The sequence below is a fragment of the Lithobates pipiens genome, unplaced genomic scaffold, assembly GCF_037356315.1.
Source record: "Lithobates pipiens isolate NorthernLeopardFrog02 unplaced genomic scaffold, aLitPip1_a1.2 Scaffold_10, whole genome shotgun sequence".
Classification (NCBI taxonomy): Eukaryota; Metazoa; Chordata; class Amphibia; order Anura; family Ranidae; genus Lithobates; species Lithobates pipiens.
Genome location: NW_027507686.1, coordinates 34,444,908 through 34,472,088, shown reverse-complemented (window position 1 = coordinate 34,472,088; position 27,181 = coordinate 34,444,908). Strand labels below are relative to the sequence as shown.

Here is a 27,181-nt window from a genome sequence, read left to right as displayed (position 1 = left end):
CCCAGTCAAGCCCAATGGTAAGTCCGGCCCTGATCCTCACCCAGGCTAGTTCTTCACTAGTCTTCAGGTTCCTGGTTCCGGCATCTTATCTCTGGGCACCCAGCGGTGACAGCTTGCAGCTTCACAGCCAGGTGCCTGCTACGCATTGTGAATGGTCCCACAGTCTTCTGGGACCTGTGGCGTGTCCCAGAAGACTGCGAGGAGGGAGATCGCCTAGGTGATCGAAGTGAAGGTGGTAGCGGGTACTTGTCAAAATCAGGAACCTGGCCCACCCCCCAAAGTGCCACATTTTGAGTGAAGTTCCGCTTTAAGGAAAAAATACATTCCTCCAGGGACAGAGAAGGGCAGGACCTGCAACCTATACAGTTGACGTAGTTTACAGCACTGCTCCACCGACTGAGGGAAATCTTATGACAGTGTATCTCCTGCTCTAAGCTCACTTTGTAAGATGAAAACGATTGCTTTCTGTTTATTGATCACAATACTTTACACAGTCAGCAGTGATAATTATAGGAGAACACACTGGATACTCATAGTGTGGCAAAGCGTTTATTTAGATCATAACTTGTCCTCAATCAGGCTGGAGGTCAACAGCAGGCGGCAAATCCCCAGCAAGTTCAGAAACGACTCTACATTACATTGGCTGCCTTCAGCTGCTCCCAGGACCGGCGCTGCGTCTTCAGAGAGAGCTGCAAGATCAGACACAGACCAATTTAGTATTTGTTATCTGAAATAGCGTGTCCACTCAGGTTCAGGCCTTACACACCAGAGCGACATATGAAGCTCATTATATCACTCACACGGGTTTTGGTGAGTTATCGGTCACAGGCAGGTCTCCTATTCACCATAGTACAGCATCAATTACCTCAGCAATCTCCACCTTTCTCTCCCATGCTCGGATACATTTCTCCAGCTCTTCCTGTTCCATCTTCTCATGGACGTAGTTCAGGACATCTGGGACACGATAGTCACTCAGCTGTTTCCTAAGCTTCTTATTCAGACTTTCAGCCTTGGCTCGTTCCTGCGGATAGGAGCACAGACATGAAAACTTCTATAACCCTCAGCCCTTGTACACGCAGTCAGAGATTCCGATGGAATGTGTCCTATCGGACCGTTTTGTTGGATATTCCGACTGTGTGTGGTCTCCATCTGACTGTTTCCGTCAAAATATCTGACGGACCAACTTTTCCGACTTGCCCGTAAAATTTTCCGACAAAATGCTCCGATATACTCCGATCATGTGTAGCCTACTCCGACAGACAAAGTGCTACGCATGCTCAGATCAAATTCCTAGACCAAAGCTATTGGCTACTAGCCTGAACGTAGTCCAGTCGTAACGAAATAACGTCATCACGTTATGTACAATCGGATTTTCCGACAACTTAGTCCGACCGTGTGTATGCAACATCACTTCCGGACCTCTTCCGGAATTAATCAGTCGGAATTACCGACGGATTTAGTTGTCGGAATCTCCGACCGTGTGTACAAGGGCTCACACATTCCTCTCTGATGACCCTCTGTTGACATTCTAATCCACTGTGACATCGGCCCATTCCTTCATGGAGGAGAACATTTATAACTCCAGAACATTTCTTTAACTGAAGCCTCGCTGACAACCTACATTTGCCCCTCTAATGCGCTGTGACACTGGCCTGTTCCTGCATAGGAGGGAAACTTTAAGGCCTCATTCACACCTGAGCATTTTGTAGCTTGAAGCCTGAAGCTACAAAAAGCTGGAGGGGAACAAATCTATTATTCTCAATGGAGATGGTTGACATCTCCACTCCAAGTCGCCTGAAGCTCAAACAAGTTCTGGACCCTTTTTTGTCGCTCGAATCGGGCAGATTTGGGCGTTTCTCTTCTTTTTACATTGACGACCTTTTGCTCTGCACAAAATCGCGGCAAAACGTGGTAAAAAACGCTGCAAAATTGTGCGCTTTTCTGCCTAAAAACGCTATGCTCAGGTGTGAATGGGGCCTTATAACCCAACCCAGAATATTCCTCAAATGAAGTCTAAACGCTCCTGTTCTTAGACTACTGCTGGTCTCATTCCAGCATCCTGGTTTTGGCTATGATGCATTCCTGCCTGTCTGTCCACCTGAAAGGTGATTAATTTGGCCTCTAGGATGGAGACCAAACCTAATTTAAGCCAGCCAAGCCTGCAGTCTCATGCTTGTGATAGCCTGTGTAATACGTGCAAGCTCTCTGTCTGTCTCGCTCTGCTGTTTGGATTCCCCTGTTTATGACCACGGATCGGATATCGACTATTCTCTGAACTCTGCCTGCCATTTGACTATGGATTGACCCTGAATATTCTGAACCTTGCTTGCCTTGTACCTGGACTGTCATTGAACCACACTGCCTGTCTGCCAACTGCAAGTACCCATTTTCTTTGCTTAGTTCGCACCTACCCCGGCGTGGTGGTCAGGCACTATAGAATTGTGTATAAGACCTGGGAGCACCAGGCACTATAGAATTGTGTATAAGACCTGGGGTCAACCAATTACCAGTATCCCTGCGTGCCTTATGGGAAAGGGGGCTGCAATAGGTGAAGAACACAGACGCTAGCTATAGTGTCTGACCACCTGCATTAGGGGTAAGCGTTACACAGATGACCAATAGCTGCCCCTCTATTTCACCATATCACAGCTCAGCCTGCAACTGTGAAAACTTCTAAAACCCAACCCAGAATATTCCTCAACTGAAATCTCTCTGATGACCAGCTGCTGCCCCTCTAATCCACTGTGACACTGACCCATTCCTGCAGAAGGGAGAACATTTATAGCCTAAAACATTCCTCAACTGAAGTCTCTCTGATAGTCAACTTTGACACTGGCCTGTGCCCTCATATAGGAGAGCATCTATAACCCAACCCAGTACATTACTTAACTGAAACCTCTCTGATGACCAACTGCTACCCCTCTAATCTGTTACAAACTTCTATAACCCAACACAGAACATTCCTCAGCTGAAGTCTCCCTGATGACCAACTGCTGCCCCTCTAATCTGCTATGGCACTAGCCCATTCTTGCCTAGAAGAGAACTTTTATAACCCAACTCAGAACATTCCATCAACTAAAGCCTGTCTGAAGACCAACTGCTGACACTCTAAATCCACTATGACACCAGCCCATTCCTGTAGATATGATTACTCCTTCAACCCAACCAGGAACATTTTTCAGCTGCAGTCTCTGAAGGCAAACTGTTGTCCCTTTAATCCACTGTGACACCTGCCCATGTCTGTAGATATGGGAACTTTTACAATCCATCCCAGAACATTGTTCATCTACAGTCTCTAAAGACTAACTGCTGTCCCACAAATCCTCCTTGATAAGTTGTACCTGCCCACCTGCAGTCTTCTCTACAGCCATTCAGAGTGCTGAATTTATAAGCTTGGTCTGAGAAAAAAGGGGGGCAGACTGCTGAAGTCACACTCTGCAGAGCTCAGTGAGGAGAGCTTTGAGAGCTGATTGGAGGGAAGAGACACCCCCTCCCCCTTCACGCAGCACACAGGAACAGAGCAGAGTCTGTCAATCTGCTGGAGGTCCCTCCCGTCACCATTTTTCTCCAGGCAGCAGGAAAACTTGTCAGAATTGATTCATGCTGATAGCAGATGAACGAAGCAGATGACAGAAATGACACTTAGTGCTTTTAATTGAGACAAGTACACACTATAGAGGGATATGCTTTGTTCATATTTAATGTCTGAGTTTACAACCACTTTAACTCAAAACATTCCACAGCTGAAGACCAACAGCTGCCCCTCTAATTCATCATGACCCTGAACAATCCCTCCACCTCATGGCAGCAGAACACTTTCCTCCACCCACAATGACTGTGGGAACTCTCAGCCCTTGTACACACGGTCGGACATTCCGACAGAAAATGTCCGATTGAACCGTGTTGTCGGATAATCCGACCGTGTGTGGGCTCCATCGGACTGTTTCCATCGGAATATCCGACCAACAAAGTTTTAGAGCTGGGCTATAAAATTTTCTGACAACATGATCCGATCGTTTGTAGAGAATTCCGATCGGACAAAGTGCCACGCATGCTCAGGTCAAATTCCTAGACCAAAGCTATTGGCTACTAGCCTGAACGTAGTCCCATCGTAACGAATTAACGGCATCACGTCACGAACGATCTGATTTTCCGACAACTTTGTCCGACCGTGTGTATGCAACACCAGTTTCGGACAAAATCCGTTGGACAAAAGCCGACAGATTTTGTTGTCGGAATGTCCGACCGAGTGTACAAGGGCTCACGCTTTCCTGTGATGTACCTGTTCCACTTGCTGTGTTTCCTGTTCGATCCGTTGCAGCATGTCGTTTCTGGCAGAAATCTCTTTTCTTAGATAAGTGGACTCTGTTGTGGTGTGGTGAAGCTTCTTCTGTAAATAAAACAAGAAGTATGGAGATGAACAGACCTCCCATGTACCATGTATGACTGACTTCTTTCTGGATATTTACATATTGGCAGGAAACACAAGACCATCAGAGACCCATCTGATCATGTGACTTCCCTGAATCTCCTCTGAGGACTCACTCACTTTGTAGGAGTTGAGAACCTGTAATGTCTCTCCTGCGTTCAGCTTCAACTGGAGAAGATCCTGATTCCGCTTATCGATTCTCTCCAGAAATTGGGCATTTTCTATCTTCAGCTGCTGGAAATCCACCTCATTCAGAACTTCACCCATCTCTTCCTTCTGAAAGAGAGGATGTGCAATCTCAGGGCTGACTCTGCATTGTAACATGGTGTTGGCAGATCTAACAAGCTGTGAGCAACAAGACTTGGAACATTTACAGAGAACGGACTCCAAAGTCACCAGGAGCACATACTGTCCGGTGACATATAGCTTGTAAGCTTGGCTCACCTGAATGCACATGGACAAAGAACAAACTGAGACAACGGGCCTCAAGTACAGCGGGTATTGAACATGTCACCATTTTTCTAAGTAAATATATTTCTAAAGTTGCTATTGACATGGAATGTTCACCACATGTTGGTAACAACCCATGCAATCCTTACATACATAAAACCAAAACAAATACATTCAGAAATGAAGATATGTGTAATATAATGGAATGACACATAGAAAAAGTATCAAACACATAACGAAAGGGAGGTGCAAAAACGCATTGAAAGCCAAGACGCTAGCTGAAATTTATCAGTATTTAGAAAGCAATCCTGTCCCTTGTCAGTGCAAATTCAAATTAATATAAGCTGGTTCAGTCTCAATTGATGGTTTATAAAAAGATGTCTCATTACCAAGTTCACACAAGAAACATCTCGCGATAGGTAAAAGCAAAGAGCTCTCTCTAGACCTTTGCAACCTTATTGTTGCAAAACATACTGATGGCATTGGTTACAGAAAAATTTCCAAACTGCAGATTCCATTCTGGTGTTCCAATGAGCACCATTGGGGCCATAATCCAGGAGTAGAAAGAACATCGTTTCACCATAAACTGGCCACGACCAGGTGCTCCTGACAAGATTTCTGACAGAGGAGTGAAAAGAGTTATCAGAAGAGTTGACCAAGAGCCAAGGACCACTTGTGGAGAGCTTTAGAAAGACCTGGAATTAGCAGGTTCAATTGTTTCAAAGAAAAAAAAAAAGTAATGCACTCAACCGCCATGGCCTGTATGCACGCTCACCACACAATACTCTATTGCTGAAAGAAAAGCAAGCCTGTGAAATACTGGGAGAAAATGGTCTGGTCAGATGAGACCAAAACTCTTTGGATGCCAAAATACATACCATGTTTGGTGGTCAAATGGCACTGCAAAAATACCCCAAAAACATCATACCAACAGTGAAGTTTCGAGGTGGGAATATCATGGTGTGGGGCTGCTTTTCAGCCTACGGTACTGGCAAACTTCATCATGTGACTGAAGGAAGGATGAATGCAAAAATGTACCAAGATATTCTTGATAAAAATCTGCTGCCATCTACCAAGATGATGAAGATGAAATGAGGGTGGATATTTCAGCAAGACAATGATCCCAAACACAAAGCCAAAGGAACTCTCAATTGGTTTCAAATACAGAAAAGAATGCTGCTAGAATTGCCCAGCCAATCACCTGACTTGAATACAATAAATCTATGGAAAGAACTAAAGGTCAGAGTTCATATAAAAACAGTATAAAAAAAAAAAAAGATTAGAGTTCATAAAAGAGGCCCGCTGAACCTTGGAGCACCCTGGGACTTTTCAGCACATTGTGTACATCCAACACATCGGCCTTGGTGTCTCCAAATTGGGGCATCTTGTGAATTCAGTGGGGTTCCCATTTGCCATGTGACACCTCTACAACAATTTCAGCCTTATCCACTTGCATATTTTTGAAATACCTGTGTCACACACTCCTCGGCTGCCCCTTCCTCCATCCTTAGGAATTACCTTTGAACTTGCTGCTTATATTTAAGCCTTCTATATCTTTGGATCTATATAGTTTGGCTCCATCTATCAAGCCAGTGTCCCTTTAACCCCCTCCTGGCCACTGGGATGTCCGGGAAGGTCTTAGTTGTGTTTGCATAAATTTGGTCTCCAGTTGGCACATTACTATATCCATCCTATTGTTTAAAATAACCCCCCTAAAGAAGACTCATAGTGTTGAAATGCGTTGGGGTTCCTCTCTGTCATTTATGTTCCTCTGAGGAATGGAGACGTTCTCTCTCATTGTATATATTAGAGGTCGACCCATATATCGGCCGGCCGATATATCGGCCGATATTTGCAGTTTTTTAAATAATCGGCATCGGCCGATTGTGCTGCTAAAAAGCCGATTCTACAGCGGGACTTTGAAATGACTTCTGTATAGAAGTCAGTGTGAGTTGCCTGAGTCGTCATAGCAACACTTTCCTCCTCTCTGGGCAGGCTGCAAAGAAAAGAACTAAATGATACAATGTTTACACTTGTATGAATGAAGTCAACTCTGTGTGTAGAAGTTCTCAGTTTAACCATTTAAAGACTAAATCTTTTCTGACACTTGTTGCTTACAAGTAAAAATCCTGTATTTTCTGCCAGAAAATCACTTAGACCCCCCCAAAAATTATATATATTTTTTTAGCAGAGATCCTAGGGAATAAAATAGCGGTTGTTGCAATATTTTATGTCACACAGCATTTGCACAGAGGTCTTTCAAATGCATTTTTTGGGGAAAAAAATACACCATTTAAAAAATAAAAATAAAATAAAAACAGTAAAGTTAGCCCATTTTTTTTTTTTTTGTCCAAAAGTTTTGACTACCCGTTTTTATTTAATATATATAGTTTTTTTTTTTTTTATCTAGATCATACATACAAGTAAACTGATTGGAGGTTTGTTTTGTTTAATAAATGTTTAAGTGTAAGAAATTTTCTGTATCACTTATGAAAACTGCTTTCACACTGGAGCGGGCAGGCGTTGATGGTAAAACGCAAGTTTTAGCGGCTCTTTACCATCATTTTAGCGGTGCTATTTGGCTGCTAGTGGGGCACATATAACCCAGCTAGCGGCCAAGGAAGAGGTTAAATGCGCCCATGAAGCACCGCTGCCAAATCGCATTGCATGCGCTTCGGCAGTGGTGCCCATTCATATCAATGGGCAGGAGTGGTGGAGGAGCGGTATACACCACTCCAAATGTGCTGCTTGCAGGACTTTTTTTTTAAGATCCTGCCAGCGCATCGCCTCAGTGTGAAAGCACTCTGTCTTTATATCCCATCTCCCAACTCTGCTCCCAGCCCTTAACATGGCCATTGAGCGGGGCAGGAGTGCCACGTACCCCTAAACAGCGGGTTGTGGTTCACAGTATTTATATTTTAACCATTGGGTAAAACAAAACAATACAATCATCCACTGCAGAGCAAGATACCACCACATAAAGTGCATCACTTCAGTTTAAGTTGTACATGGAGCCCTACTGCACTACTCCTTCCGGCCACACACGCTGCCCATTGGACTAATAACTTCTACGGTTAAGCAGACGTGAGGTCCTGCCACCGAGAATTTTATTCTGAACCAAGCGTAAGGGGGCTACACCAGGAACCTCTAGCCAAGCTTCCCAGATATTTTTCAAACTTCCTTGGGCTACCTCGATGTTTGTATGTCAGTTGTTCCTTTATAAGAGTGTCATTTATGGCAGTAACCCATTCCGTATATGTGTAGGAGGTGATACAGAGAGCCATTTTTTAATAATAAGTTTTCTAGCTAAAAATAGAACCCTAATGCCACATACACACAACCATGTCGGATATTGCGATCGTGTATGGGCTCCAGCGGACTTTTTTTTCCCAAAAGTCAGACGGACCTAGAAAAAATAAGTTACACCTTCAGCTGCAGGGTAAGAGACCTTTGAGGAATAAACATCCTGAAAGAAGGCACAGAACCCCCTCATAATTGAGGGAGTATCCATAACAGAACCCCCTCATAATTGAGGGAGAATCCATAACCACTTGAGTGGGAGACACGGCCAATCTGTGTATGACCGGGGAAGGTTGTTGGGACCTAGCTATCATGGATAGCATATGGCCAGTTTTCTCACCCTCTTCAAAATATGTTTGAGAGGTAAAGAAACGCTTGTTATCTGCTTGCTGTTGATGTATAGCGCGGTAAAGTTTTTGTGCATCTATCCACTTCCTCTCATGCTCAGGTGTAGGGTCTCACAGAAATTCTTCTTCAGCCCTATCTACAGATGTACTGGCATCTTTAGCCCATTGTCTACTTTTGGTCTTGATCATAGCAATCGCTTTAATGCACATACCTCTAATGAAAGCCATCAGGGTATCCTACCCTACACCAGAATGCAGAATGCTTATTATCCACTAAATTTTTTTTGATTGAACCTGCATATATTCAGTGTCAGTAAACAGATGAAGCCAAAATGGATTCAGCTTCCAATGGATGGTAATCTAACCTTAGGGAAATTTAAACTGAGTTGCACTGGAGAGTGGTCAGATAGGCCCCTGGCCACATATGAGACCTCAGGGTTACATACTTAGTCAGGTTGAAAAAAAGACACAAGTCCATCCAGTTCAACCACAAAAAAAAAAAAAATATATATATATAATAATATCATACCAGCCCATATACCAAATTCTATACCCACAGTTGATAACAGTGACCCACAGGGTCATAACAGTGGGTCATGATATTGTCCAATGCAAACTCTATACGGGATAGAGTAGAGAGGGTCAGGAGAACAGGGCCTTGAGAGGAAACTTACATCTCCATAGATATAGTAATCCAGGTTCTGTTATATATTTGGCTAAACCATATGTGTTCTGGGGCCCCGAGGGCAGTATTTCTTGTGTACATCAAGTGAGATATCAAGTGCACTGTTAAAATCACCAAAAACATACACTGGGAGCCGAGGATGCCTAACCAGAAACCTAGCCAAGTTTAGACATATCTGATGTAATTGATCCATACATAGAAGAGGCCCACGGAACCTTCAAGATTTGAAGACTGTGTGGAAGAATGGGCCAAAATCACACCTCGGCAATGCAAGCGAGTAGTTTCTGCTCACAGGAGGAGTCTTGAAGCTGTCATTACCAACAAAGGATTTTGTACCAAATAATAAATACATTTCAGTTTGTGTGTTCAATACGTCTATTTCCCTGTGTCATTCCATTTTATTACAAATAACTTAATTTCTGAACTTATTTGTTTTGGTTTCTTTGTATGTATGGATTGCATGGGTTGTTAACGACATGTCGTGAACATTTAATGTCCATAGCACCTTTAGAAATATATTTACCTAGAAAAACAGTGGTGTGTTCAATACTTATTTTACCCACTGTATAAAACTGCCTGCAAGGGGCTCAAAGGGCTACACCCAGATGACACCTCCCACTTCAAAACCTGTATCAGAAGTGTAATCTTATACTTTGCCTTCCCTGATTGCCCTGTCCCACCAACAACATGATATTGACAATATTTTAAATCCATTTTAATTATATGCAAGAGTTTATATACAATGATGTCATCACTGGATCTCTGTGCTTCCCAATGCAATGCAGGCAGATCATGGTGGATGGGAGGGGCGGGCAGGCTGCTGTACATAGCTTCCTGAAGACGTCACAGCACCCTACATCAGTACTCCTCTCAAGATCCCTCAGTTCTGATGAAAAGCAGTGGGCTGGCTCTTGGGAGGAGTTATGCAAATATAAAAATGGGTTGGTGCGCAGGCGAGTGTCTATGCGGAGGAGAGGGCAGTCCTAGGCAGGTTATATTTGCATGCGGATCCCCCCTTGGTAACGCCCACATGTGATTCTGATCCTCCATGATTGGAAGAACTGATATTTAATGAATGAAAGGGCTGGGCCAGGGACAGTCAGGCTGAGTAGGAAAGGACTAGATCAGTGGTCTCCAAACTGTGGCCCGGGGGCTGGATGTGGCCCTTAGGCTGCCTTTATCTGGCCCTCGGGGCACTATACCACCAACTGACTTCAATGATGGAACACCATCCCCCCTGCTGACACCATCAATGATGCCGTGTACACACGACCGGACTTTCCAGCAGACTAGGGTCTAACGGACTTCCGCCGGACTTTCCAAACCAACGGACTTGCCCACACATGACCGGACTTTCCGTCAGACTAGGTCCGCCGGACTTCACGGCGGAGTTCCGAAGGAGTTCCAGCGGACTTCCAAATGAACGGACTTGCCCACACATTTTCATTTTGAACGTGCTGAGTTATGATGGGACTAGAAAAGGAAGTCAATCTCGCCGCTTTTATCTGCGAGATTGACACCTTGCGAGCCCTATCGCCTGGTATGGATTTTAAGGGGAACCCCCCTATGCCGAAAAAAGGGTGTTGGTGTCCCCCCAAAATCCATACCAGACCCTTATCCGAGCATGCAGCCCGGCCGTTCAGGAAAGGGGGTGGAGACGAGTGAGTGCCCCCCCCCCTCCTGAGCCGTACCAGGCCGCATGCCTTCAACATGGGGGGGTGGGTGCTTTGGGGAAAGGGGGCGCCCTGTGGGTACCCATTCACCTGGGGGAAAAGTGTCAATAGAAAAAACACACTACACAGGTTTTTAAAGTAGTTTATTAGGCAGCTCCGGGGGTCTTCTTCCGGGCTGCGTGCTCAGATAAGGGTCTGGTATGGATTTTGGGGGGGGGGCACGCAGTTTTTTCGGCGTAGGAGGGATCCCCTTGAAATCCATACCAGACCCAAGGGCCTGGTATGCCCCTGGTGGGGCATTCCCCCTTGTGCTCACTGCGATAGGAAAATGTGTTATTCCTATTACAGCCAGCGTGAGATGTACTGTACCCTGTCGCCGAGAACCAGCGCTATAGGATTATTGTCGCGGGCAGGTGCTGTAGCTGCCCACGCTTCGTATTTGGTCCGTCGGACCAGCATACAGACGAAAGGGTTTCCCGCTAGGAACCGGGTCCGGTGGAGTTCCGGTGGGAAAATTTAAAATATGTTCTATTTCTAAAGTCCGTCAATCAAATAGTCCAACGGATTCGTTCCGTCGGACCTTTGCTGTCAAAAAGTCCGGTCGTGTGTATGCGGCATGAGGCACTATTCTTAATGATATCAATAAGGAGGCACTATTCCTCCCATTAAAACCAATGAAAGAGCACTGATGTTAGGCCATTTCTACTTCCACTGGCCACAGTCCAGCCCCCCTAAAGCCTGAAGGAAAGTAAACTGGTCCTTTACTTTGAAAGTTTGGACTAGATGATGCTGGACGTCCCCCACCCAGAAAATGCAATGGGCTCTATTGGATTTGCATCAGCTTCTAATGCGCATTGGGGTTGATTTACTAAAAATGGAGAATGCAAAATCTAGTGCAGCTGTGCATGGTGGCCAATCAGGCTCAAACTTCAGATTGTTCAGTTAAGCTTTCACAGAGAAACCTGGGAGCTGATTGGTTTCCATACAGAGCTGCACCAGATTTTGCACTCTCCAGTTTTAGTAAATTAACCCCTTTGTGAGACGCTCACAGTGTGCAGTGAAATCAAAGTAAGACCAGCTTCACACTGGGGCAGTTTTCAGGCACTTTAGCACCTGAAATGGCCTCTGCTGAGCGCCTGAAAATGGGGTGGTGCGCTTGTGGGATGTTTCGAAAAGTCCTGCAAGCATCTTTGGAGTGGGTTGAGAGCGCTGTATTTAGTGCTCAAAAAATGCCCTGCCACTTGGAACAAATGGGCAGCTCTTTGAAAGCGGCAGCGACTTTTGCTCTGCTAGTTGCTGAAAAGTGTCGCAAAAGCGCTGCTTAAACAGCCGCTAAAACGTTCGGCCATCACTTTCGGTGTGAAAGCAGTGTAAGCCATTTCAATCCAGGAAAGGAGCCTGTACAACTGTGCAAGATCAGATTTAAATGTAGACTTTGATTGGACCCTAGGGGCAATAAATTCTCGACTAGACATGTGCAATTCGTTTCGGTCTGAATATAAATTCGGCCAAATTTTTGGTTATTCAGAGATTCGGATGTATCTGAATCTCTCAATGAAATAGTAACTAATTTAGTTGAAATTTAGTTGAAAAATAACTGACCGATCTGCAGAAGTCTATCAGATTGCCTTCAGGTCATTATGGGCTTACAGAGCTCAACGTCACCCAACAGAATTGTGAAGGGCTGGTTGGTGGGTCTGATATCTCTTCTACACATATCTTCATGTAAGGCTGCGTACACACGGGCGGACTGTCCGCCCAACTAGGTTCGTCAAACAGTTTGACAAACAGTCTGTTCAAAATTTGCATGAGCGGACTTGACCACACACGACGAACGAACAGTCCACTGAAAACTTGCGCGATGACGTGAACGGCACGTACGACGGGATGAGAAATTCGGCGTCCGATACACTGCAATGCAACCTTCGCCGTGTAAATTCTTTCTGAGCATGCGCGAGACTTAGTTTGCCGAACAAGCCTACACACGAGCGGACTGTTCGCTCAAACCAAGTTTCAGCGGACAGTCTTACGGAAATTCCGAAAAACTTTGTTCGTCAGACTGTCCGCTGAAACTGTCCGCTGAAGCCCACACACGAGCGGACTGTCCGCTGAAACACTGTTCAGCGGACAAAGTTGGACGAACAGTCCGCCCGTGTGTACGCGGCCTAAGAGATTCTGCCAGTGATATGAGTATATGTGCTTTGTAGTTAGATACTAAATCTACTTTGTGTTTACACAACCACCACATTTTCTCCTGTCTTTCCATTTTATGAAAACCAAACAGGACAGCTGTGGAGAAAATAGATTCCCCAGAAACACCCCCACTGAGGAACCCACCAGCGTATCAGCTTAAATATAATATCTGCTGGGGGTATCATACTCATGGGAAGGGAATGGGATGGATATCGCCTTCCTCTACAATGTGTGTCAATGTCTTACCTGCTTCAGTTGCATCTGCAGCTTCTTTTTCTGGATCTTCAAAGCAGCATTCTTCAGTCGTAACTTGTCTACCAAGCTGTCCTGTCATAGAAAGAAGAGGGATAGGATCCTATAAGGTCACACTCTGCCCAAATCCCGGCACTCCATGTGCTCCCATAGACAAGAAAGAAGCTGAAGAACATCACTGAGCAGAAAACTGCAATGCTCGGATCATAATTTAAGAGGCCATGCTCAGCATTGGAGAGAACATGTCCATGTTCCTCCAGCCGTGGCTGTGATTCCTCGACCGCGATAAATTATTGTACACACGAGAAACTAAAGTTGGATATAAATGTATCGAAATGCATCCGGTACAGCAGCAGCTGGAGGAATTTTGATCTACGTGTACCCCTCTCTGTTAAACAGGAGCCGATTGTTGGACCGGCTTCCGTCAAACGGTCCTGCTAGAAAAGCAGAATTTGATCAGCTGCGGCAGCACTTATCAGTGTAGGGGGGGGGGGGGGATGCAGTGATGGAAAGAAAACTCCCAGTGTACACAGCTTTATCCCTGCCCTCATATTTTCCTCCATGTAGATGTACAATAATTGGGGAGATCAGTATTAAGGACAATGTGATCATGTTCCTCCAGCTGCAGGTGTGATATCCCACCATTAGACTTTATTGTACACACACAAGACTTAGGCCCTGTATACACAATAGGATTTTCCGACCATGAATGTTGGATGTGAGCTTGTTGTCGGAAAGTCCGACCGTGTGTATGCTCCATAGAAAATTTGTTGTCGGAATTTCGGGCAACAAATGTTTGAGAGCAGGTTCTCCAATTTTCCGACAACAAAACTTGTTGTCGGAAATTCTGAGTGTGTGTACACAATTCCGACGCACAAAAGTCCACATATGCTCGGAATCAAGTAGAAGAGCCTCTCTGGCTATTGAACTTAATTTTTCTTGGCTCGTCATACGTGTTGTACGTCACCGCGTTCTTGACGTTCGGATTTTCCAACAACATTAGTGTGACCATGTGTATGCAAGACAAGTTTGAGCCAACATCCTTCGGAAAAAAATCCACGGTTTTGTTGTCGGAAAATCCTATTGTGTGTACAGGGCATCACTTTGTACAGGGCATCACTCTTTCCTTTATTTTTTCCTCCATGTAGATGTCTTGTACTTCTGGAGATCAGCATTGAAGACAACATGCCACATTCCTTCAGCCCCAGCTGTGATACAGCCACCATGATACAATATGGTACATATGGGAGACTTACCTTCACCCCTGTGCTTTCGTACATGTGGCTGTCCAGTACTTCTGGAGATCATTATTGAGGACAACATGGTTGGACTCCTCCAGCCCCAGGTGTTATACCCCCATTTCTTCTATGTAGATGACCTGTTCTTCTAGAAATCAGTTTTGAGGACAACATGACCATGTTCCTTTAACCTAGGCTGTGATACCACCACCATGACACAATATCATACACAAGGAAGACATACCCTTGCCCTCATCTTTTCCTCCATGTTGATATCCAGTACTTCTGGAGATCAGTATTGAGGAAAACATGGCCATGTTCCTCCAGCCCTAGCTGTGACACTCCTACCATCATACAGCTTTGTACACATGGAAGACTTACACTTGCCTACATTTTATCCTCCATGTAGATGACCTGTACTTCTAGAAATCAGTTTTGATGACAACATGACCAGGTTCCTTTAGCTCTGGCTGTGATACCCCCACCATGATACAGTATCATACACATGCAAGACCTATCCTCGCCTTTGTCTTTTCCTCCATGTAGATGTCCACTACTTCTGGAGATCAGTATTGATCATGGCCATGTTCCGCCAGGCCCAGCTGGAAGACTTACCCTTGCCCTCGTCTTCTCCTCAACGTAGCGAAGAACCTTTTCTGGGGTAACTCCTCCACCTTTTTTTCCGCTTATAGCTGCCTTCCCGATGTCTCGCTCAAACTCATACATGGCTTTCCTAATTTCCGTGCTGCGAATCTCAGCTTCCTCCATTGTGGCCTAATAAGGCAGAAAAGAGATGTTGGGTAATTTCTGGACTCAACATCAGAGAGTCTGACAGCTGAATAGAGAAGCTCTTCACATAATAAATATCTATATAGAAGACAGGAAAATGTAAAAACATGAGAGGATGCACCTTGTAACTCTGCAGGATCCGATCTGCGATCTCGGCGTCACGCTGCGCCTCCTCTTTGGAATCTTCCATTTCCCGTAGCGCCAGCTCCAGCTTCTGATCAACACTCAGACTCAGCAAACGCTCAGAGATGGTACTGCGAGACTTTGACCTGCGCCGGCTTCGCATCTAACAGAGGAGATTAAATGAGGACCAGCAGTTGCTCTTCCCTAAGTCCTCCATCAAATTGACTTGATTTGTCTAGGTCTTTTGCTCCTATGGGGAGGGCACTAACTATGCCCAGTGTTTCCTGTATATGTGCTTGTTTTGTAGAGTGCTGGTAAGGACGCTGAGCCAACATACTGTACATCTATAGTAACATATACAGATCGCCACCTGACTGACCTGCAGACTTATTTCATGAACAGTGTGTCGGTCAGTCCCCATAGAGAGCAATCAGGACTCATCTTGTACTGGTCTGACTTCAGTAAAATAAATTCTGGTTGGATGTTCTTGGTTTTTGATTGTACCTAGTGAGGACAATTGTGAGTACAGGCTGGATATTGTATATATCAGTTATTCTAGACCTATGGTCTCAAGGTGAGATAATGTGGTCCTTTGCTGGCATTTATCTGGCCCATGGGCACTATTCCTCCCACTGAGAATGAAAAGTTTATCACCAGCACACCAAGGATCTCCACACTTCCAAAGCTTTAGTCAGCAATCACACCTTTGGGGCACCTTTCCTCCCTTTCACGCCAACAATAGGGCATTATTCCTCCCACTGATGCAAACAATGGGCCACTATTCTTCCCGCTAGTGCCAACGATGGGACAGTATTCCTCCCACTGATGCCAACGATGGGGCACTGTTCCTCCCACTGACGTTAATGATGACGCACTATTTCTCCCACTAACACCAACAATGGAGCACTATTTCTCCCACTGACACCAACGACGGAGCACTATTTCTCTCACTGATGCCAACGATGGGGCACTATACCTCCAACTGATGTCAATGATGGAGTACTATTCCTCCAACTGATGCCAGCGATGAGGCACTCTTATCCCACTGACAATAAAGATGGGGCACTATTCCTCCCACTGACACTGATGATGGGGTACTATTCCTTCCACAAACACCAAGATGGGCACTGTTTCTCCCACTGACACCAAAGATAGGGAGCTATTCCTCTCACTGACACCAACGGGTCCAGGACATTTTCTACTCCCACTGGTCACAGTCTGGCCCCCCTAAAGTATGAAGGACAATAAACTGGCCTTTTATTTTGGAAGTTTGAAGACCCATAGCATCTCAAATCCTCCATGTGTGCTCACATCTGACCTGGTTAAAGTCTAAGGTGGATACTCCGACCTCAGAGACTGCCACCGGTGACAGGTCCTTGGGGTCCAGCCGCTTGAAGAACTTCTCAAACATCTCCGTTTCAGATTTGAGTGTAGACAAGGCATCGCTGGAAGAGGAACCATGGTTACAACCATCAGATATTTCAATGTATGTGACAATTTTAGAAAAGCGTTGTTAAAGGCTGAAATGGAAAACTGTGACATTTTATTAATTCTTTCCTTAATTCTTCTTTTCTTCCTTGTCCCAGATGACCCAGTCCAAAGTGAAGGATCTCCCTGTACTACCTCTGGACATTATCATCAGGGAGTTTGGTGCTGCCATGAAGGTCAGGCAGTAAAGAAAGATGACAGTAAGTTCTGACACAATTTTATATTTTGCAGACATCTCTATGCACAGGAAATGACCAAACATGAGAATCCTGCAGGACACACATTGGTGGTGGCTATAAAGGTGCAGGAGGTCCCAGGAGATAATTCTGCAGTTTGTCCCTGAACACACCTAGGAGGCTGCAGGCAAAAATGGAGGCAAGCTCCTGGTAGGGTGTGCAGACACTTCCATGGGAGACGAAATCCTGTCTGAGCCGAGGATCACAATGACTGTCATGGAGGCAAAGAAGGGTGTGGAGGCTTGGATGGACCTGGAGGACACCATAATTATTTGATAAGAGAACAACCTGGTGATATCTCAAGAATGAAGACAAGAAGAGCCCTGGAATTCAGGAAGGACTCATTTTTGATTAGTGTTGAGCCGAACACCCCCCCCTAACCACCCCCCCCCCCAGTTTGGTTTGCGGAAGAACATCCGAAAAGCAAAAAATTTGTGTGAACATGTCAACACCGTTAAAATCAATGGGACTCGAACATGAAAAATCTAAAGTGCTCATTTTAAAGGCTAATATGCAAGTTATTGTCACAAAAAGTGACCCGGATCCTGCCCCAGGGGATATGTATCAATGCAAAAAAAAGTTTTATAAGTGGACGTTTTTTCAGGAGCAGTGATTTTAATAATGCTCGAAGTGAAACAATAAAAGTGAAATATTCCTTTAAATATCATGGTGGGGGGGGGGGGGGGGGGGACTATAGTATGCCTGAAAGGGGCACATTTTTCCTGTCTTTAGAACAGTCCCTGCACAAAACATTTCTAAAGGAATAAAAGTAATTTAAAACTGCTTGCGGCTGTAATGTAATGTCCCCCCCCCCCCCCCCCCTCCCAGCCCATTACCAGGCCCTGTGGGTCAGGTATGGATATACCAGGTCCTATATACTCTGACTCTGAACAGCAGCAGTATACAGGCAGTCCCTGGGTTACAAGCAAGATAGGGACTGTAGGTTTGTTCTTAAGTTGAATCTGTTTGTAATTTGGAACAGGTACATTTTGTAAGTGTAGCTCCAGCTAAAAAATCTATTTTTAAGCTTTTAAAGGTTTATCATCACCCCTGTAACATTTGTTTTGCTGTCTGTGCCCCTGTTCAGAAGATTTCACCTCACTTTCTGTCCCAATGACAATTGGATTTAGAAATTTTTGGGTTATTAGGGAAACAAGGATTGGTGATAAAGCATCAGTGGAGACACCTTTTTCCCATATTAACTCTTATGCCGCATATACACGATCAAACAAGCGGGTGGAAAAGTCCGGCAAACTCAAGTCCGCCAGACAATCCCCCCGTGTGTAGCCTCCGGCATACTTTTTTGACCCGAAAGTACGGCGGACTTAGAAGGCAGTGTTGCACTCCAATCTTCCCGCCGGACTCGCATTTCGGCGGACATTCCGGCCGTGTGTATGCCAGCCCGCCGTACTTTTGAAATGAGCGGACTTTTCCCGCGCGGAGAAAAGTCCGCTCATTTCATGCGGGTCTGCAGGTAAGCCGGGCCCGCAAAGGAGACGCCGCTGGCACCGTCACCTCGTATGGACTTAAAGGGGAACCCCAACGCCGAAAAAAAACGGCGTGGGGGTTCCCCCCAAGTCCACAACAGACCCTTGTCCGAGCACGCTACCCGGCCGGCCAGGAAAGTAGGGGCGAGCGAGCGCCCCCCCTCCTGAGCCGTACCAGGCCGCGTGCCCTCAACATGGGGGGTGCCTTGGGGAAGGGGGGCCGCGCGGCCCCCCCACCCCAAAGCACCTTGTCCTCATGTTGATGAGGACAAGGGCCTCTTCCCGACAACCCTGGCCGTTGGTTGTCGGGGTCTGCGGGCGGGGGGCTTATCGGAATCCGGGAGCCCCCTTTAATAAGGGGGCCCCGGATACCGGCCCCCCACCCTATGTGAATGAGTATGGGGTACAATGTACCCCTACCCATTCACCTGTGAAAAAAAGTACAAAAAAAACACAACACAGGATTAAAATAGTTTATTGCACAGCTCCGGGGGTCTTCCGTCTTCGGGGGTCTTCTCGCCGGACTCCTCCACTATCTTCTTGTAGTTTTTTTGCTAGCGGAGGAGCCCGGCTTTCTTCCTCACCGCCGGCCTCTTCTTCTGACTTCGGGGGTCTTGTCCCCCTCTTTGGTTCTTCTGCCGGGCCACCGCGCCTTCTTCTAGCTCTTTTACAGGCAGTGGCCCGGTCTTCTGTCGCTGCCGCCACCGCCGCCTTCCGTTATTCTGTTCTTGTCTTCTTCTTCTTCTTCAGATGTTGCTTCGCCGAGTCCTCCGCTCACAATGACGGGGAGCGGGCACGCGGCGACTTATATAGGGACAAGGGGCGGGGTCTTCGGTGGATGTCACATGGGTGGATGTCACATGGGTTGATGTCACATGGCGACAGTCCCAGCATCCTCCGGGACTGTGACATCGTAAGGGGGCGGGGTCACGATGTGACATCCACCCATGTGACATCCACCGAAGACCCCGCCCCTTGTCCCTATATAAGTCGCTGCGTGCCCGCTCCCCGTCATTGTGAGCGGAGGACTCGGCGAGGCAACATCTGAAGAAGAAGAAGACAAGAACAGAAGAAAGGAAGGCGGCGGCGGCGGCGACAGAAGACCGGGGGACAAGACCCCCGAAGTCGGAAGAAGAGGCCGGCGGCGAGGAAGAAAGCCGGGCTCCTCCGCTAGCAAAAGAGCTACAAGAAGATAGCGGAGGAGTCCGGCGAGAAAACCCCCGAAGACGGATGACCCCCGGAGCTGTGCAATAAAATATTTTAACCCTGTGTTGTGTTTTTTTTGTACTTTTTTTCACAGGTGAATGGGTAGGGGTACATTGTACCCCATACTCATTCACATAGGGTGGGGGGCCGGTATCCGGGGCCCCCTTATTAAAGGGGGCTCCCGGATTCCGATAAGCCCCCCGCCCGCAGACCCCGACAACCAACGGCCAGGGTTGTCGGGAAGAGGCCCTTTTCCTCATCAACATGGGGACAAGGTGCTTTGGGGTGGGGGGGCCGCGCGGCCCCCCTTCCCCAAGGCACCCCCCATGTTGAGGGCACGCGGCCTGGTACGACTCAGGAGGGGGGGGGCGCTCGCTCGTCCCCCCCCTTTCCTGGCCGGGTAGCGTGCTTGGACAAGGGTCTGATGTGGACCTGGGGGGGACCCCCACGCCGATTTTTTTTTCGGCATTGGGGTTCCCTTTAAGTCCAAACCAGGCGGCGGGGCCAGCGACGTCTCCTTCGCGGGCCCCGCCTACCTGGAGACGTGCTCGAAATGAGCGGACTTTCCTCCGCGTGTGTGGGCGAGTCCATTAATTTCAAAAGTAGGGCGGATAGTATGGCGGACTTAGTACGCCGTATTAGTCCGCTGAAAAAGTGCCGTGTGTGGGCAAGTAGCCCGTTCGGAAAGTCCGACGGACAGTCTGGCGGGAAGTCCGCCAGACTAAGTACGTCGGACAGATGGCTACGTGTGTACGCGGCTTTAGCCCTTGTACACACGGTCGGACATTCCGACAACCAAATCCATCGGATTTTGTCCAAAACTGGTGTTGCATACACACGGTTGGACAAAGTTGTCGGAAAATCCGATCATTCAGAACGTGATGACGTTATTTCGTTACGACGGGACTACGTTCAGGATAGTAGCCAATAGCTTTGGTCTAGGAATTTGATCTGAGCATGCGTGGCACTTTGTCCGATCGGAATTCTCTACAAACGATTGGACAAAGTCCGATCGGATCATGTTGTTGGAAAATTTTACAGCCCAGCTCTAAAACTTTGTTGGTCGGATATTCCGACGGAAACAGTCCAATGGAGCCCACACACGGTCGGATTATCCGACAACACGGTCCGATCGGACATTTTCCGTCAGAATGTCCGACCATGTGTACAAGGGCTTACAAGAGAGAATTTCCCTTCCTAGGGGTAGATTTCCTCTCACTTCCTGTTGTCTCCCTCCGTTTTTCTAAGTAGGAGTTGTTTGTAAGTCGGATGTTTGAAAATAGGGGACCGCCTGTATATATTATACGGCCTGCCCTATACACTCTGTGGAAAATTGGGTTAGTTGTTGGTGGTACCAGAGCACTGTAAGCCCTCACTCGTACTCTTGGCGGGCACTGGAATGGGCCCTGCTGTGAAATATTAGATTAAAAATTGTAATTACGTGCCCCTGTTAAACAAGGGCATAAAAATTGGGCCTTAGGCGGTGGTGGTGGCACAACACTGTAAAGCCTCACAGATACTTTTGTTGAGCGCAGGAACAGGCCCTGCTGTGAAAAATTAGATCAAAAATTGTAATTACGCTCCCCTGTTAAACAGAGGCATAAAAATTGGGCCTTAGGCAGTGGTGGAACAACACTGTAAAGCCTCACAGATACTTTTGTTGAGCACAGGAACAGGCCCTGCTGTGAAATTTTAGATCAAAAATTGTAATTGCATGCCCCTGTTAAACAGGGGCACAAAAATTGAGCCTTAGGCAGTGGTGGTGGTGCCCTGAACCGAAAATCTTCCTAGAAGCTATCATCATGAAGAATGAGGAGGAATAAGATAGTCACTCAGCATATGCAGTCTTCAAGGGATCCCACATCCATAGAAAAATCAATCGGTTACATCAGCATCAGGTGCTTGGTAACTGGTGATCCAAGACTGATTCATTTTTATGAATGTGAGACGATCAACAGAGTCTGTGGACAGACACACTCTGTGATCGGTTACAAAGCCTCCAGCAGCACTGAATGTGCGTTCAGAAAGAAGGCTGGATGCAGGACAGGCCAGTAGTTCAATTGCATATTGAGCAAGCGCTGGCCAGTGGTCCATCCTCAAAACCCAGTAACCCAGTAGATGCTCTAGTGGAAAGGTCTCCAAGTCTGATCTTGCCCCTAGATATTCCTGCACCATGTAATTCAGACACTGGTGATGCTGAGGACTGAAGAATTGTCTGAAGGCATCGGTCAGCCGGCCACCTTTTCCACCACTCTTTCTGTGACTGAACGAAGCCTCAGCAACACGTTGTCCAGCACCAGGAAAATGTAACCTCCCAGGCTCTGGAAACGCATTGCACAAACCTTTCTGCAAGGCCTCCCAAAGATGTTTCATCCTCTGTGAAGGCTGGAGAAGTTCTGCAACCTTACGCTTGTAACGTGGATCAAGAAGGGTTGCCAGCCAGTAATGATCACTGTCCTTGATACCACGAATCCTAGGGTCCTTTCGCAGGCTTTGCAGGATCAGGGAGGCCATGCAGCGTAAGTTTGCAGAGGCATTCGATCCTGAGTCCTCTGGGTCACTAAGTATCATATGGTTCTCAACCACTTCCTCCCAGCCACGTACAACTCCATAGGTTTCTGGGGACTGCAAACGATCCCTTGAAGACTGCTGCTGATGCTGAGTGTTATCCTCCACCTTCATGTTGACACAATCCTCCTCCTCTTCTTCCTGTGTGATCGTCGGGCCTGCAGGAATACTAGTATCTGGATAAAGGGGGCCTTGAGAGGTAAGGAAGTCCTCCTCTTCCTCCCGCTGTTCTGCCTCAAGTGCCCTGTCCATTATTCCACAAAGCATGTGCTCCAACAGGAAGACAAGAGGGACAGTATCAGTGATGCATGCACTGTCACCATCCTCGTGGCCTCCTCAAATGGTGACAGGACAGTGCATGCATCCTTGATCAGTAGCCACTGGTGTTCCGAAAAAAAAACAAGCTCCCCCTGACCCTGTCCTGGTGCCATACTCAAACATACTCATTGATGGCCCTCTGCTGCTTGTGCAGCCACTACAGCATTGCCAACGTTGAGTTCCACCTGGTGGACATGTCACAAATGAGGCAGTTCTTGGGCAGGTTGCATTCTCTTTGAAAAGGCCAGCCAAGCACTGGCATTATATGACCTGTGGAAATGACCACTGACTTTCCTGGCCTGCCTCAGGAGATCCTGTAAGCCAGGGTACCTGCTCAAGAACTGCTGCACCACCACATTCAGGATATGAGCCAAACAGGGAACATGGGTTAAGTGTCCCTGTCGGAGAGCAGAGAGAAGTCGGTGCCATTGTCGCATACAACCATTCCTGGCTGAAGCTGGCGTGGCATCAACCACCTCTGAGCCTGCCCCTGCAGAGCTGACAGAATCTCTGCCCCAGTGTGGCTCATGTCCCCTAAGCAGACCAACTCAAGCACTGCATGGCATCTTTTTGCCTGAGTGCTTGCATAGCCCCTTAAATGCCTACGGAGCATCGCTGGTTCAGAGGAGAAATCTGTAGAGGAAGAAGCCATAGAGGAACAAGAAGAGGAGGGGGTGGAGGAGAGAGCTGTGGCAGATTTACCACTAGCATTTTGGAGGCATGGTGGCGGAACAAGCTCCAACAATACTGAACCCTGTCCTGCATCCTTCCCAGCTGCCAGCAGAGTTACCCAGTGCACCGTGAAAGAAAGGTAACGTCCCTGTCCATGCCTGCTGGACCATAAGTCAGCAGTAATATGCACCTTACTGCTGACCGCCCTGTCCAACAAGGCCAAGACATTGCCTTCCAAATGCTGGTAAAGATTCGGAATGGCCTTCCGTGAAAAGAAATGGCGTTTGGGAACCTGCCACTGAGGTACTGCACATTCCACAAATTCACCAAAGGGGGCAGAGTCTACCAGCTGAAAAGGCAGCAGTTGCAGTGCTAGCAATTTGGCCAAGCTAGCATTCAGATGTTGAGCATGTGGATGGCTGGGACCGAATTTCTTTCAACGGTTTAGCAACTGGGGCAGATATGCCTGATAAAATCCGATGTTGGTGTACCGCTAGCAGATTGATTGCAAGTACTTGGGACACCTATTTCTATATCTTCATTCCTCTCAGTGCAGGTTTCTGAGAGGACTGGAGGTATAGTGGGGTTGGAGATCCCAGCTGATGAGGAGCAAGGAGAGGTCCGCCCTGTTCTTTGATGTGGGTCTTTTAAGTGCTGTTGTCAACGGACTGCATGGGAGGTCGTCATATGTCTGGTCAAGCATGAGGTGCCCAAGCGGCTGCTGTTTTGGCCACGCTTGATGCGCATCAGACACGTTGCAAACAGCAATGGTGCGATCTGCTGCACACTTGTCAAAAAAGGCCCATACCAAAGAACTTTTCAAAACCTGTTTAGCTCTGTGGTATGATGCAATAGGGTGGCTGCTCTTAAGTTGCCCCCTGGATGGCATCCTGCCTCGTTGGAGATGTGCCTCCTCCTCCTCTCTTCTATCAGGCACCCACGTAGACTAAGTGACCTCATCATCCTCTCCCTCCTCGTCACTAGACAAACTTGGCAGTATGATGCAGCTAGGGGAACATGACTGCCAGTTTCTTGACCTTCTTGGGCACCTCCTCTCTCTAGGCTCATGCTACTCCCTTCCTCAACCTGGGTACTTCAAATCGCTGCGCATTCTCCTGCAGCATGTTCCTGAAACTGTTGTATAGTTTGGGGGACTCCTCAGTGCATGATGGTGGGGCTAGAGAAAAGGAGTGACTTTTGACATGGAGCCAGTGGAATAGGTTGCTTTAGCAGCTGCATTGGCAGGCAAACTACTCTGGGCCTGGGTGACAGAGGATGAGGAGGGCTTTGTTATCCATTTCACCAACTCTTCTGCATGTTGTGGCTCAATAACACGGCCAGCTGCAGAAAAAAAGGACAAGCGCACCCCACTGCCAGGTGCTGAGGATGCACCATGTAGCTGACCAGCACTGTTGACTGTAGACACAGAGCCTGCTTGCCCTCTTTTAATGGCCTGTGAGCGTCTGCCTCTCCTTGGTGGCCTTCAGGACATGCTGTAAATTTTGTTTAGCAAAACCACACTACACTGCATTGTGTACTGTGTACTCCACCATAAAAGTAGTATCAAGTGCACTAGGGGTGCACAGTACTGTGTACACCAACAGAACTGGAATAACAACTATGGGTGTACTGTATGTATTGTGTACACCACCAGATAAGTAGTAGCAAGTGCACTAGGGGTGCACGGTACTGTTTACACCAACAGAAGTGTAATAACAACTATGGGTGTACTGTATGTATTGTGTACTGTGTACACCACCAGAAAAGTAGTAGCAACTGCACTAGGGGTGCACAGTAGCACAGTACTGTGTATACCAACAGAAGTGTAATAACAACTATGGGTGTATGGGGAAACAGTGGAATATATATATATATATATATATATATATATATATATATATATATATACACACACACTCACACACAAGACTGTCTGTATATATATATATATATATATATATATATATATATATATATATTAAATACACTGCAGCTAACTGAATGACCTGCCTGCCAGAAGTATATTAGAAAAAGTACACCAGAAACAGCTTGCAGTCAGATATAGCTAAACTGTATGCAGTGGATATATATATATATATATATATATATATATATATATATATATCCCTTTAACAAGGGGACCCAAAGATCCCCCCCCCCCCATGTGAAAGAGTATGGGGTACCCATTAACCAAAAAATGTGTAAAAATTTAATCAAGACACTACACAAGTTTTTGACAATTCTCGGTGTAGCTCCATCGTCAACCATGATGCCCGCAGCACCGCCGGCCCTATAAAAGAAAAAAAAAACACTCTGGTCTCATCAATGGCTTCTGCCATCTGCCTGCTCCTCCATCTGACATTTATTAAATAGCTAAGAGCGGAGTCACTTGATGACATCAACAGGGGACACCGCCCCCTTGTGACATCCCCAACAAGGGGCATGCTGGGTGCCAGAATTTGCCTCCCAGGGAGGGGGAAGTTGTCTTAACACTGGAAAAATGTTGAACTGCCCTTCTTCCCCCATACTTGTTGTGTTCATCGTCTGAGGAGGCTCTTCAGGGGAGGGGCGATGTGTCCATTGGGAAAGAAGGAACCTCTCAGCTGTACATTGACCAATCATGTCCTACAAGACCCCTAAAGATGACCAGTTGGGCTCCTGACACTTAGATCTTTATATAAAGAAGAAGATGGCCGATGGGACCAGCAGGGGAGGAGCTCCAATTCACCAGAAGGGAGAGAATGCAAAGATTGGTGGAGAGCAGCCACGGACAGGGCCTAGGGGCTGGACCCTCTACACTGATTGGAGATAAGTCCAGGAAGGAAATGATTAGCTGGTTTGGTGTAATGATCTGACAGATGTCCCCCAATCATGGTGTCACTGCCGGTGTTTCGTCACATATGGCGATCCATCACATTTGGCTACGCGCTGTACTGCGCATGCGCGACGCCGCCATATGCGTTTCAACACTGTGGCGATATGCGCTTGCGCAGAATTTTGTGGCCATGCCCCTGAGTCCAGGTTTAAGCCCCACCATCCAAGTGGACATAGAGTTAGACTATTATTATGCCGAGCGAATCGAGGCCGTGCCGGAAGTGTGATGAGCGAGTCGGTGTCTTACAACAGTGTTGGAACGCATTTAAGAGGGTAGCAAAATGTAATGGGTAGCCGAATGTGCCATCACACCAGCACTACTGGGACCTTTCACCCCGAGATGCAGCAAATTGGTCCTGTCCCGCCCACATCAATATATGCCAAGAGGGTGGGGCTGTGTTCTTTCTCCTCCCCCATTAATCACATGTTTTTCTCCTATAATACCTCCCCTCCCCATGATAACATTAATGTTCTCGGGTCACCTCCACCCCAGCACAGATCCGGGCTCACCTGACAAGCCGGGTCACCTCCAGCAGCTGTTCCCTGCTGAACTCGGCCACATATGGCTCCTCTCCGCCCTGAGACTCGGTCCGCACACTCTCCGCGTCCTGCTCCGCCATCATTACCATGGCAACCCAGGACGTCACCACGCCGCGCCATCACCCAGGCAACGATCTATAGTCACGGTAATGTAGGAGGGTGCAGTTCCTCCTCCTAGCCGGTAGAGGCACTGTGCAATATTCAGTGATTTCTGACAGTTCCTCCTCCATTCCGGCAGGGGCGCTGTGCGATATAAAGTGATTTCTGTTGTGTGTTATAGGGGATGCAGTTCCTCCTCCCGGCCAGCAGTAGG

General features: G+C 47.0%; 1 protein-coding gene across 1 annotated transcript; it reads right to left on the bottom strand.

Annotated features, from left to right (window-relative positions):
* Positions 1-533: 533 nt before the first annotated feature.
* On the bottom strand, positions 534-27,072 carry CFAP263 (cilia and flagella associated protein 263). Its single transcript, XM_077453731.1, has 9 exons — positions 26,839-27,072; positions 16,798-16,924; positions 15,478-15,642; positions 15,183-15,341; positions 13,324-13,404; positions 4,550-4,705; positions 4,283-4,390; positions 866-1,021; positions 534-689 (listed from the first exon to the last, which is right to left on the bottom strand). The coding sequence occupies exons 1-9, from the start codon at positions 26,955-26,957 to the stop codon at positions 630-632; spliced, it is 1,131 nt and encodes a 376-aa protein (XP_077309857.1). The 5' UTR covers positions 26,958-27,072; the 3' UTR covers positions 534-629.
* Positions 27,073-27,181: the final 109 nt, after the last annotated feature.